The 13,020-nt window shown below is 41.9% G+C and overlaps 1 protein-coding gene across 8 annotated transcripts in view; it reads right to left on the bottom strand.

Moving 5' to 3' along the window:
- cerk (ceramide kinase) overlaps window positions 1-13,020 on the bottom strand; it is a 33,302-nt gene extending 20,282 nt beyond the window's left edge. For 4 of the 8 annotated variants that reach the window (XM_078101626.1, XM_078101625.1, XM_040174702.2 and 1 more), the window contains exons 1-4: window positions 12,817-13,012; window positions 11,644-11,910; window positions 2,913-3,050; window positions 1,410-1,532 (exon numbers count right to left, since the gene is read on the bottom strand). In XM_078101626.1, the coding sequence (XP_077957752.1) occupies window positions 1,410-1,532; window positions 2,913-3,050; window positions 11,644-11,794 (412 nt within the window). In that variant the 5' untranslated portion in view covers window positions 11,795-11,910; window positions 12,817-13,012. Of the gene's footprint in view, window positions 1-1,409; window positions 1,533-2,912; window positions 3,051-11,643; window positions 11,911-12,782 lie in introns of all 8 variants that reach the window. The other 4 variants (XM_078101623.1, XM_040174703.2, XM_078101624.1 and 1 more) reach the window with 2 other exon arrangements.

Consider the following 13,020-nt stretch of genomic DNA (forward strand, 5'->3'; position numbering starts at 1 on the left):
GACTATTGGGTTTTGCTTGCTCCATCCTTTAAGTCTGTACCTGTGAGGTACTATCTATAAGAGGAGGTTTTTCTTTTTTTTAATAGACAATGATGCACACTTACAGTCTGCTTTACACGTAGAAAAGCTCATAGAAACATGTCTTGTTTTGAACGCTAATGATCTACTGTTTCCTCCTAAATAGAAATAGGAACTCAATATGCACTGTGGAATGATAACCTAATATTTATTGTAAGAGTTGCCGGGTCTTTGGGATATAAATGTGTAAAGGCATTGTCCTTTCCCTTTTGTTTGCCTCAAACACCATCAATATTCCTCGCAATAAAAGCATCCTTTGAAGAATCTCGGTGCTTCAAACGTTTTCCTCAAGCGTTACAGTGACTTATCTAATATACTGTAAAGTGGTGTTCCAATGAAGCAGTCCATAAACCTCTCAAAAATAAAAAAAGACTGAATTGGATATCCCCTTGTGCCCGTTGCTGACAGCTATTGAAATTGCTTGAGAGATAAAAAGCCTGATCTTCATGGATGACTCGCTTCCTCCCTGCAGAATGAACTGTGATGCAGTTCATCTTATGGTCCAATCTTAATGTTGTTTCAGACAAAGGACAGATTGTCATAAACATAGCACGGAAATTCAGAAAAACTGAATTTATGGGTTCTTTTAAATGTTTGCGTGTCCTTCCGGGTCATCTGTGTGAGAGACAAAATAGCCAGAGATATCTTTTCCAAGTCATGTCATATCTCCAGCTCCAGCTTCGGGGAGCCTGCTGCCAAAGACTAGGATAACGTTTTATCAATGACAGCTGGCAGTAGAATCACATTTAGGGTACAGTTGATGTATTGTGTACTTAACCAAACACTCTGGTTAGGTTTTTGTTGTGTTGAGTGGACATAAAAACTAGATACAATAAGAATTTTTTGCAATGGAAATGGATCACAGCAACAGGAATAATTCCCATTGGACGTTTTTGCATCAAACTCTTTCAAACGTCTTTCAACCTGACAAACTTCAAAACGGGAGTTCTGTGTGTGTGTATGTGTGTGTGTGTAGAATTTAGTGGCATCTAATTGAAAATGTGGACTCCAGTGATGCTGAAAGATTTTTTAGGGTTGGACCAAACAGTACTAGTCAACTAGCTCCCAAAAACTGTGACTTTCACACAAAGTAGTGTGCTACTTACTAGACTCTTCCTGCTGCCACATTAACCCTTCGGCTCTGTGCGGAGCGGCTCAATGATTTGCGATCCCCACTTTGATTTATCCTCATGCTCACCAAGCCAGATAGCAATGCGTGGAATTTTTATGCCACACTGTCATTGAACCAATTCTGATAATGTTGGAAACCTCTGAGTAAGTTCAAGGTAAATCACCACTTCGGTTAGGGAACATCATTAAATAGTACATACTGAGTATTGATAACTGCTCATTGATAACTTGGATCCACTGGTCGCAGAGCCCCTCGTTAGCAGAGTGGAATGTGACATCTCTGCACCGCCACTGGTGCTGCCGCCTTCTTCTGATGTAGGAAACTGAAGAGGAACAAAACAGAAGGAACAAAGTGTTTGCTGCATTATGCTTGTTTATATTTACCAAAGCTTTTTTAGCAGTAATGGTCAACCTTCTAGGTCAGGGCACACAGGAATTTGCAGCAATCCAACCCTTAATAAACCGACACCTGGACGTCAGGCCGCAAATGGTAAAAGAGCACCTGCAAAAGAAATCATTAAATCAAGAGAATCTGTGATAAATAAGGTCTTCACTTTCCTCACTAAACCCTTATGTTGCAGACAGGATCTGAGAATGAACCCTGGCTTAATCCATAAGTCAATCAGATGTGTGAGTGTGTATAAGGAACAAATAAATGCATATGAGAGTTGATGTAAAACTGGTCTGTGTATCAGCACAGACCAGTTTTACATAACTCTCATATGCATTTATGTATTTATTTGTGCAGAGAAAAAGAAGAGTCATAATATCTGAATGCTCTGAACAATCCTGAAATATTTACGTTACAGAGAAAAAAGAAGAAAATAAAATCCCTCACTAAGCACTTTGACAGCAGAATTCACTCACTAAGCACTCCACAGTGAAATGATCACACTAAGCATTCTTTTCATCAGATAGGAAAGTTAACTTTTCAGGCAAGCACGGTACCTCGTGCTTGTGGTGACATTCAGGGGTGTGTGTCTAAAAAAAATCATCCTCTAATAAGTTACATAGTCAGGTGAAAGCTGACGGGAATGCGTCTTTGAAGCCAAGCTCCCAAAGGTCGTGGGAATGCAGTTGTGTCTGGCTCGACGCACTCTAATGCCAGTAAAAGCTCACATTAGCGCGGTAATTTTTAACATTTGGCTGTGATAAATAATGTAAATCCGATCTTGTTTGGATTTAATCGAATGACTCTAAATCAAGCATTAGCCCATAAGTCACTGGCAGGCTGCCATCTTCGACCCAGCCGGCTGAGCTGTGAGGGACTCTCTTGTTAATGCATTACATTCAGACTGCGGAGCTGTCTACAGGCTTATTTCCAGTGTCAGATCACTTATGATTGGTGGAGCTGAACTCAAGCTTCTGGCCCACTTGCTCAAAATGTGACTGTGATGTGGCATTGAGCTATTCTAGTAAAATGAAAGTGACGGGGATCAAAAACTCTCTTCGGGCAACCTTTGTTGGACAGAACAAAGAACGTACTGTATTTCTTCCAGCAGCGGCCCAGCTAATGGCTTTTATTTCATACACCCCCCCTCCTCCGTAATAAAAGCAGTGCATTCTAAACTTCGCAAAACATAATCCAAACGTTTTTTTTCAGAAGGTGATTAATGTACTCGCCAAATGAACTGCCTTGACTCAACGGTTGCATTGGTGGAGTAATGTCCCTTCGAGTGTGAATATCAGTGTAGGATTTGTACCTGTGAAAGCAAAGGGGTACAGGGGGGAGTGCTGCTTTGCCTTTTTCGGACTCCTCCCGGTCTCGGCGTAGTCTTCGTCAGCGTTTTTGGTCTTTAGGACAGCCACTATTTCACCCACCTGAACAGCATGGCTGGAGGCTGGAGAAGCATGCATACATTAGTATTTTACTCAACTGCATTACAAAACAATAATCAGCACTGTTAGTCTGTACAATACATTCTCATAGGTTGTATACGACAAACCAAAGCAATCATGGAAGTGACTATAAGACGTATTGCCAGACATCATTCATACTTTTTGTAAAGAGCATAAAAGCTGCAAAAATCCATTTTGGATAGCAATGGATCACATTACCATGGGTAAAGGGTTACTTATAGAAACAAAACCACTAAGTACCACCACCTCCGTAGATCCCCTCATTCATTCCAGATTATTGTTTTAATGGCCCACAACCTTTTTTTTTTCAAATTGTCTCTCGAACTGATCAGCCTCGTTTCCAGATGTACCAGGTGTTGGGGGACACCAGGCAGCTGTTTTATTGGAAAGGCTCACATACAAGCTTGCTATATGCTTCCTACCAGGAACCAAAGTTAGCGACTGCTTGAGGAATTGAACATTTAGCAGCTTAAGAGCTGTAGACAAAAAGGTAGACTGTTGGGACTAACATTCATCAAATGAATGCAAATAATGCTGCATGTGTGAATGTGCAAACTTTTGCTCACAAACAAGGAAATTAGGTTTAATTAAGTTTAGTTTTCCCATTTAGAATGAAGACAGCTTCATCCACAACTTATGACCTAAGAATGGCTTAGCTTTAGTTTTCACAAAAGCAGTAACAGCCATATCCCAAGAGAGCTGGTGTGTGTTTGGGAACAAACTGCGTCGTCTTGTTCCATTTTTTCCCCCACAGGGAGCAGGATTCAGTCTGCTAGTTTAGAAGGATCTGGGATGAAAGACTTTGGCAGTGTTTGAATGGTTTACAGAATTAGTGGAGTATGGCGGGATCTGGTACAGCCTCGGCAGTGGAGAGATGGGAGGGGTTCAGTTGCCTTAAAGGGCTGCTGAGTCACATCAAATGATTTAAGGGGTATTAAAAAAGGCAGAGATTAGGAAAACAAAGGGAGTTACTGGTACCATGCTGGTAAGTAAGGACAAGATGGTCCGAGTATGAAACAGATTGGACAACAGAGGGGGAATTTAGATGAAAGAATTATGTATGATTTTCCTTGTGAACCATTTCTATATTTTAAGAAGATTTAATGTATGAAATTGAGTGTTCAAGTACAAATGATTGCTGCGCTCCTAACGGAACAACTTCAGAAATGCACTTTTGTGCTCAGAAGGAGCATTATTCCTTGCAATGACTTTAACTGACCTCTTCAACTGCATCACATACAGGCATTCCAGTCTCTCCTACAAATGTATTCAGCCGATATGGTGAAATGGATCGGAGGGAGGCACAACATATTATTTCTCTCCCAGGACTCTGAGGAAATGGGATTTCATTTCTTTCTCAAATAAAGATGATGCGCCATGCCGGCATGAATACTTTTATAGCTATCGATATTCACACTTTGACAGAAAGAGATATGGCCATGTTTATAACAGCTTTATTTAGGTAAAATAAATAAATAACCAGCAGTTTCATTCTAGTCATTTGAAATATGGCCCCTAAATGTTCTGCCAATGAGATTTTTTGGTGTTGACTTTACATATATAACCGAATATAGAAAGTTACTGGCTTACACATTCATACATGTTTAAGCGCGTACCATTTATTCACACCTGTGGCTGCAGGTCAGGAAAAAGATGTGTAAGTGTGCCTTAAAGTCTTTTCTTACGTACTATTTTCTTCTCAAGCAAAGAAGCCAGGTTTTTCATATTAAGAAAAGTCAACCAAAAACATGAGCTGCAGCCTCAAATGACTGCTTTGGGCTGTCGGTGCTCATTCTTTTTTGTTGTTTTTGTTGTTAATTCTGTTTTCTGCTGGGATTCTTGAAGCTCTTTTACCAGAGACGAGCTCATGAACATCTGTGTAACAACTCCAGGACACTTCTCTGCTGACTTCAGTGGAATTACTCGACATCTTGGTGAAAGGTGCGCTCAGTTTTACTCGCGCAGTGGAAATCCGGAGAGAAAAATGGGCCGAGGCAAACGTGGTTCTCGCACGCCTCTGCCAGGCATGTTTATTTCCAATGTGAGCTCACTGTCTAACAAACTGAACAAAACTCCAGCTGCTGGCGGGGAGAGACAGAGCGTTTTTGTCGTCCTCCGTTTTGTGCTTCACGGAGACAAAGCTAATGGCTTTTATTTCATACTCTATTATTATTATTCTCTTTTGTTCCACGTATTCACCACCCACCATGACAATTTCCAAAGTCCAATAAATGTTCCTGATTCTGAGTGTAATAGTGAGTCAGCATAACTGGTGCAAGAACCCTGAAGCCAAAGTCTAACTGGAAGGCAACCATATGCGTTTAATTATTTACACTTGTGCTTTTCCTAACATGACATCTGTGAAAAAACGGCTCAGTATTGACAATGACATTTAGGATACAGTCTATGCATTCAGGTCAGTGTGTCACACTTTAAGGAGTATATTATACAAATAGATCATTTTTTGAGCAGCTGATCTAAACCGTCCATCTGAAAACGTGCATGAGAATGTGAGAAAAAACGTCATCTTTTTTTACTCCTGTTGAGCAACATATTAGACTGGTTAATCACTCCGTTGTCTTGAGGAAATAGATTAGGCGTATCGAGGATGATGCAAACGTACGCAGATGAGCAAAATCTTTGGTAATATGTTGCATGTGTGGTTGGAAGGAAGCCAAAATTACACCACTGTATTAGATATAGAGGAGAGAATTCAACACAAAATCTTGCCTTTACTTTTTGTTACATATTCTAAGACCCCCCTAGTACCCGATTTGTGCAAAAAAAATCATGGGAAAACATAGGAATATCTTATCTCCAGTTTTACACATTTACATGTTTGTTATGATACGCTTCCTGGCTTACGGTGAAATCCGAAAGATGAAAAATGTATGAAATCCTGGGCAAATCATCTGTCCAAGACAAAAAGCCGACATTAATCACCGAGTCAGTGCAGGCGACATTTCTCTCCCTCACTCGTCAGGCCAGTCTTTTGAATGAGTCAAATTAAACCAACAAACGAGCAGAAAGCCCAAAAACCACAGTAAACCGTGTTAGGGAAGGAACTGGAAATCAACTCGTGACATTCCAACATTCCATCACTGCTCCAATAGCACTTCCACACAGACACACACACACACACACACACTGGAGGCATAACCACGCACACACTCAACTACACAATAATGCCGCCACCACCACACACACAGAAGACATAGCCACACGCACACCCACCCACGCAACCTATTCCCCACTTTCTCTAGCTCAGTGCGGTCGCTAAGCTACATGCTAAGCCCTCGGCCATACGAGGCAGAGCCTCTCTGCTATGACATACTTTGTGCTTGTAAAGAATCTGAGCATAGGCAGTCAGAAGGTATGTGCTGCCTATTCATACCACAGGGCTGCGTTAATGTCAGCTGAGGGCCTTGACTACCTGCGAGGGTTTATTTTCTAACGCCTGGAACTTGTTTTGCATTTGGAAGGAAGCTTTCAAATGTTTTGTCTCTGCAAAGCTAAGATGATACCTATGGGGGAAAAAGTTGTGGCAGCCAAGCCGCTGCTTCAATCCTTCTTCAGCTACCAAATAAGATCCCTGGATGCAAGAGGACGAGGCCTAACATCTCCAAGAAAAACAAACCTCAAGAAATTCATGTCACAAGCAGCCCAATGCAATTATATTTCGCTTGAAATGAAAACACAGACATTATTAATGTAATTTCTACAATATTCAGAGAAGTAGTGATTAAATGACTCTGGCCTGGAGTGTGACGCTTTGTGTTCCTCCCGATTCCCACTCAGAGAATACAGTAAACACTTGAGGCTGCCACACAATATTGATATCCAATGTTTTTGTATAAAGTTGTAGATTTTTAGCTAAGTGGGTCATGAAAAGAATAACTATTTACTCTTTTTGACTTGCAAAAAGTATTTGGTAAAGAAGTAGGGTGCAGATCATTTACAAGATTCATGGTTATGATTTAAAATGCTGTGATATCTAAATGAAGCATGGACAAAATACAGTACTTACTGCTTAGGCCCAATAAGTACTGCATTAATATTGGCTTGAATCTAACTGGAGTATTGAGTTGATTAACTGATAACAGCAGGACAATTACATTACTTTTGCTGTGCGCAGAAATCCAACAATTGTTTTTCATGAAAACATCAACAGCAGCAGCAGCAGTGTCGTCAAACAACTTGTGAAGTTTTAGCTCAGGCTTCATGTTCCCCGCATGAGGTTTTAGTTGACCGCCATGGAAATCGGGCCAAGTTCAAAGAAGAAGAGAACAAGGAGCACCCGTGAGAACAACCCCTGGCATGTTACTGATGTGCAGCCTCAGGAAATAGACCCCAAATTCTGGTAATGGCCGTGTGTTGCTTTGCCGAGATCATGAATGTAATTCCCAACTCGTACATCGTTAGTGACTTTTTTTAAGGAACTAAATGCTCAGGACCCGCAGATTCTTAGACAATCTGTGAATTTGTATTTTAAATGACTGTATGCATCAGTGGCGCCAAAGCCTTTCGACTTGATTTTTTTAAATGATGCTCATCACAGGTGGCATATTTTTTATCAGTTTAACCAGGCATTCATTACTCCCTCGGACAACCCTAGTAAATTGCCAAAATATAACAATTTTTAAGAAGGACATGGACAGGAGAAGGCGAAGAGTTGAAAATCAGGGACGTGGCCTTTAAACTACCTGGACGGCTAAAAATCTGTTCTTGGGAACAATTATATCCTAAAGATACAAAATAAAGGATCTCACAGGGTTAAGGTAATGGTGCTTTGGGTGTCAGTTTAATGCAGCTCTTTGATTGCAGCGATTCCATTGAAATAAATTGTCCCCTTCAGGATGCCGGTGCATCCTGGGCCTTTGATGGGTTTCAAGCAGGAAGCAGCTCTGCCCAGGCGGGTTAGTATTTTTCCCTTGTGACGACTGAAGAGGGACCTTAACGTACTTTAGTAGCAGCAAGTTTAGACTAAATTGGTTCAATTTCAGTACTTTTATAGTGGATCAAGTACCTGTGCTGTGGTACTTCAGTGGACCATGAACCCGCCCCTCTTGCAATCCAAAGACCGTGTGGCATCTCACTGAAAACGTGGGTTGAAATTCTCCAATCGGGCAAAAATGAGTATTTGATATAATTGGCGATGATATTACAAGCGATTATCTCGACGCGGGACATCCCATGTGTGTGTGTGAACAAGAGATTTTGTGTATATGATATCTGTGCCAACCCAGAGCCTGGCCTCACCTTCTCTTTGTCCTCAGACAACAACAAGCTGTCATCATATTCATATTCTCCTGTTGTTCCCTGCACCCCTCCCTCTACACAGTGGATCAGTTTGTAATCCCTTTATTGTTACTGAGGTTTTGGCACTGAAAATGTGCGAGTGCAAGCTTAAGGAAAGGGTTGCATTTGCAGGTGTCCCCACACTAGTCATGAAGCTGCTCTACCGTTCCTGCTTTGCTCGTACATTGCATTTCCGAGATTTCCATTTTGTCGGGTGATAAAACCTAATAATTTAGCTTAATTTTGGCGCCATGCTACATATTAGATACAGGTGCACTGCAATATACACAAAAAATATGAGTTTATGACCTTAGGTGGATGTCCTACCAGGGAGACGAAAGCACTTTGTCACTGAATCACACCCTCACGTCCTTTTCCAGGTCATTCACTCTTGTGTAATTAGCTTTAGAGGTCCTCCTGTTTGCTCCCACAGACGCAAGCAGCAGGTAAATAAACACAAATCGATGTAATGAAGGGGCCTGTATGGCGGGCCAGCCACGCAGTACACACCGTAATACAGTTTACCCGACCTCCAGCTGTTGTTCTCTGGCTCTGTTTATTTCTCGGCGTCTCGCTCACCCCCCTCTGCTGCCGTCTCCCAGCATACAGACAGGTCTGTGCATTGGGCGCCCCCGCTTTAGATTACAAAGCACAGATCTGCCTGGGTACACATGGCAGTGAGCTGTCAAACAAGACATGTGGATTTCTCCCAGGCACACTGGGTTTGTCGAGTCAGGGCTTAGGCAAACAGATGGAGAAGGAAGACCAGCGAAGGTGGAAGATATAACAGCAGAACTGTCAATGGGGATGCAGCAGCGCTGCTAGATCGCTACATGTGCCAAAAGGAGGTCAATAATACATGACTCAAAATTAATTTTCATTTGCTTTGTTTAGATCATTGGGATGGTCCTTGTTAGTCCACCATGCAAATAGTCCAGAAATGGCCATACAATGTATTACAGAGGGTTGTGTTCCTTAAGAGGATGAAGCCGATTACTGACTTCACCCGCAGTGCCAGAGCGAGGTTGAGAGCATGACGGCTGACGATGGTGTTGATCTTCTGGCAGCTCACTTATCCAGTCAAATAGTTCCACATCAACTGGATGTATTGGCCCAATATTATGTACACACATTCATGTGCATCCACTTATACAAAATAGCAAGTGCAGACTCACACAGACCAAGACACAGTGCTTGTAGCATGGTTCGAGCCTTATTTCTCCTTCTTTCATAACTTTTGAGACTTATTGTAGTTCTATGGGTTAATGATGCACAAAATCCCGCAGCTTTGTTTTTCTTCTTTACTTGTTATATGTGGGACAGGGTTACATATTTAGGATTTGTTATGTTAGAGGAAATTCTGTGAAGCGGATACCCTATTTAGCCCTGATTTCCAAACGTCCTGTATTGCTGCACGTGAATCCCTGACACCTTAGTTCACTATCCAGCTCTGCAATATGGAAAAGGAAATATCTACCCCCCCTGGCCATGAGCGATATCCAGGCTTAGAGGGCCCGAGGAAGTATTACTCGAATGGTGATTTGTCGGAAAGGGGAGATGCTCTCCAAGCATTTGGCATAATTTAAAGAGGATTTTTCTCCAAAATGGGAGCATGCATTTTATAATAATAGTGACTCTGGGATTATGTTTATGTAGGATTTACTCCGAGTTCGGTGGCTATCTCAGTGAATGGATTCGGTTCTGTGTGTATCTTTGTGTGAGCTCTACTCAGCACATCAGACTTGACTGAAGCTCATGATTCGACCAAATCCACTGAAGTGTTAAGAGGTAATATCCGCTAATGTTGTCTAAACCAAAGCATTAGGACCAGAGTGGTGTTTACCGCTCGTATCAGTCCCTCTTGGCATTCATGGCACTTGTGTGTCAGTTGGGTGTTCGGTGGGAAATTGTCATTTTTGGGAAGAAAAATATGAGCCGAAGAAGACCTGTCAAATTTGAGTCACGCTGCAGGAATTTCTGCCATCAAATGGGATTAACTTGTTCTGTCTTCTCAGTGCTGCAGTTGATTCACAGTTTTATCTTGACTTTTAAAATGTTACTTGACAGAAAATGTTAAATCTGTACTAACTAATCTTTTACCAAATATCGTTGCTTTTTTCGTTCTTTTCTGCTTTTTTTTCTCTGTTTCAAACCACCTATAATGTAAATTTATAGTGTATGTGACAACAATTATCTAACCTTCTCTTTAATAACTATTCTTTCGAGTTATTTCGGCTGTCGCGGCCGCTGATAAAGGGCTGCGTTCCTGAAAACAACATCCCGGCCAACTCCAGAATAAGCTGTTGTGTCGCAGTGATCACTGGGGGAGATTTTGGTGAAGTCGTGTTGAACATTGACTCAATAAATGGAGGTCTTTATGGCAGGTTATTATAGGGCGCTTGATACCACTTTGAGGAAGGTCAATGACCAGGTTTACACTGGAGTGCGCAGTGCCAGCTGTAATAACTCCACTCGATGTGGAACAGTAATTGCAGACCGGGGGAACTCATCTAGATGAACAAACATTAGCCTCAGGAGGTTATGAGAACGACAGGATTAAGTGAAAGTTGTCTGATGCAAAAGACAGAAAGCCATCTACAAATTCAATTTGTCATCCGTGGAGCAGCGCCAGACTTTACGCTCACAAAATAGAGTTTGAGTGCTCTGGTTGTTAGATTTGGTACAAACTAACTACAAATGTTTGTTTCATTTTTTCATTTCTTTTTTTACCTTGCCGGCTAAATGACTCAAATGTCTCGACAAAAGAAAAGTCCTCCACATGGTGCAAGCTTTACAGCTGTGAACAAAGGTCATGTTCATTGTTTACATCGTAATAACATGACTTTAAAAAAAGCTCTCTTGTAGTGTTTGCTGGAAATCAACAAGACCCCCCCTCATAATTATCTCCATCTGACAACCCACGTGTGTGACCTGCTCTTGTCGGGATACGGACCCCATCTACAGTCACAACATGACCCGACTGGTTGCCCCCTCAACATGTGCATGATGCTGATGAGGAGCTCAGTGACCTTTTTTTGCATGGGTGACATGGTAGTGAGATAATTTATTGTAGGGAAATAAAGGCTCGTATTAAAAGACTAAACAGCATTGGTAATTTCCTTGGCTGTTTATGACCTTTTGTGTTTTGTCATTTTCATATTTTGTTTCAATATTTATTATTCAAAATCTTCAACAGTTTAGCCGTTCGGTAACTACATTTTTTCTCCTTTTTAAAAAATCTGAAACCAACAGTCAATTATTTCGTGTTGGACGTACCTGTTTTAGGGCCGTTGTTGAGGAAACCACAGCTGCGTCTTGCGCTCCTCTCGATTTCCCTCCACGCCAAGACACCGCAGGTTAGAGCGACTTCCACCTGCCTGCGCTTGTGAACGAGCTGCGAAGACAGTAATCGGGCTTGTTGATCCATAACGTCACTCGGGCTTCCCGTTAGTTGCGCTGCCGTCGGTTGATCGTCATCACGGCCCACACGTCACCCTGCGCGCGGCGTCTGGAGCGCGCTGAGCCGGCGTTGGCCTCGCGCTGCTGCCGGGAGGAAAAAGGGGATTCATAACAAAGATCGTATGGGAGAAAGATGAGTCACTCTTGCGTGAGAAAGGAAACTGGACTTTTTTTACCCACATGCTACGTTGCTGTCTTGCAACAATAATACCCCAGGGATAAGATAATACATTACATAACCTGCCTCAGGTAATTATAATTGGATTTGAGTATGGTGTCTTGAACTAGGTAAACTCCAACTCCAACCAATAAGTATATGTTTCATAAAACACAACACAGTTGTTTAAAAGTCGATTCATTGATCAGCAGTGTTTGTTTGCTTTGTAGTGAAACTTGGGCCCCGTCACAACCACATTACACAAATGTTTGTAATTTAAAGAATCTTTTAGGTATGCCAACTTCAATAACTTTTACATGAACACCAACACACTAACAGCAAGCATGAATACAGAGTCATGACCAAACATGGAGAAGCACCGTTGAGTTATTCAGCTGAATATTTTAACATTTGAACGGTTTTAATAGCTGAAAGTGTGAAGGAGTTGAAAGGTGCCACGGAAGAATAAGTTGAAATAAAGATTCGAAGAACAATACTTGGAATGCTTAATGCATTCCAACAATAAAGCAATAAGGTACGAGAGGCTGTACTTTATCGTCCAATAATGTAACGGTTCGGAGGCGTTGTTAGGCCCGACGCACAGCGGAGGCCCGGCAACCCTCGAACAGTTAACTATTGAAGATAAAGTACTGCCTCAAGTACCTTATTGCTTTTTACAATACGGTTACCAGCGAAATTATAAATAGTAAGTAAATAGCTGCCTTTCAGCACAAAATAGTATTAGCCACCAAACGTTATATCGCATCTCGGTAGTCTAGAGAAAAAATAGTCCCCGTACATGCAAACAGCATCGGCTCCCGCACCATACGGACCTCATTCATTCACATCGCTGATGAAGTCCACCTTAATGGTCCGGTTGCGGAAGCTCGTATTGCCTGAAACCGAACATTTGTGTGATTTCCGGGTCTTGTTTCGGCGATGGCCACCGACGGTCGCGCAAAATCTAACCTGTTACTTTGAGTGCGCAGTGATACGGAACGCTCGGGTCAATGTGGACAGCAACTGTACATTATCGC

Source organism: Gasterosteus aculeatus, chromosome 4 (assembly GCF_964276395.1).
Source record: "Gasterosteus aculeatus chromosome 4, fGasAcu3.hap1.1, whole genome shotgun sequence".
Classification (NCBI taxonomy): domain Eukaryota; kingdom Metazoa; phylum Chordata; class Actinopteri; order Perciformes; family Gasterosteidae; genus Gasterosteus; species Gasterosteus aculeatus.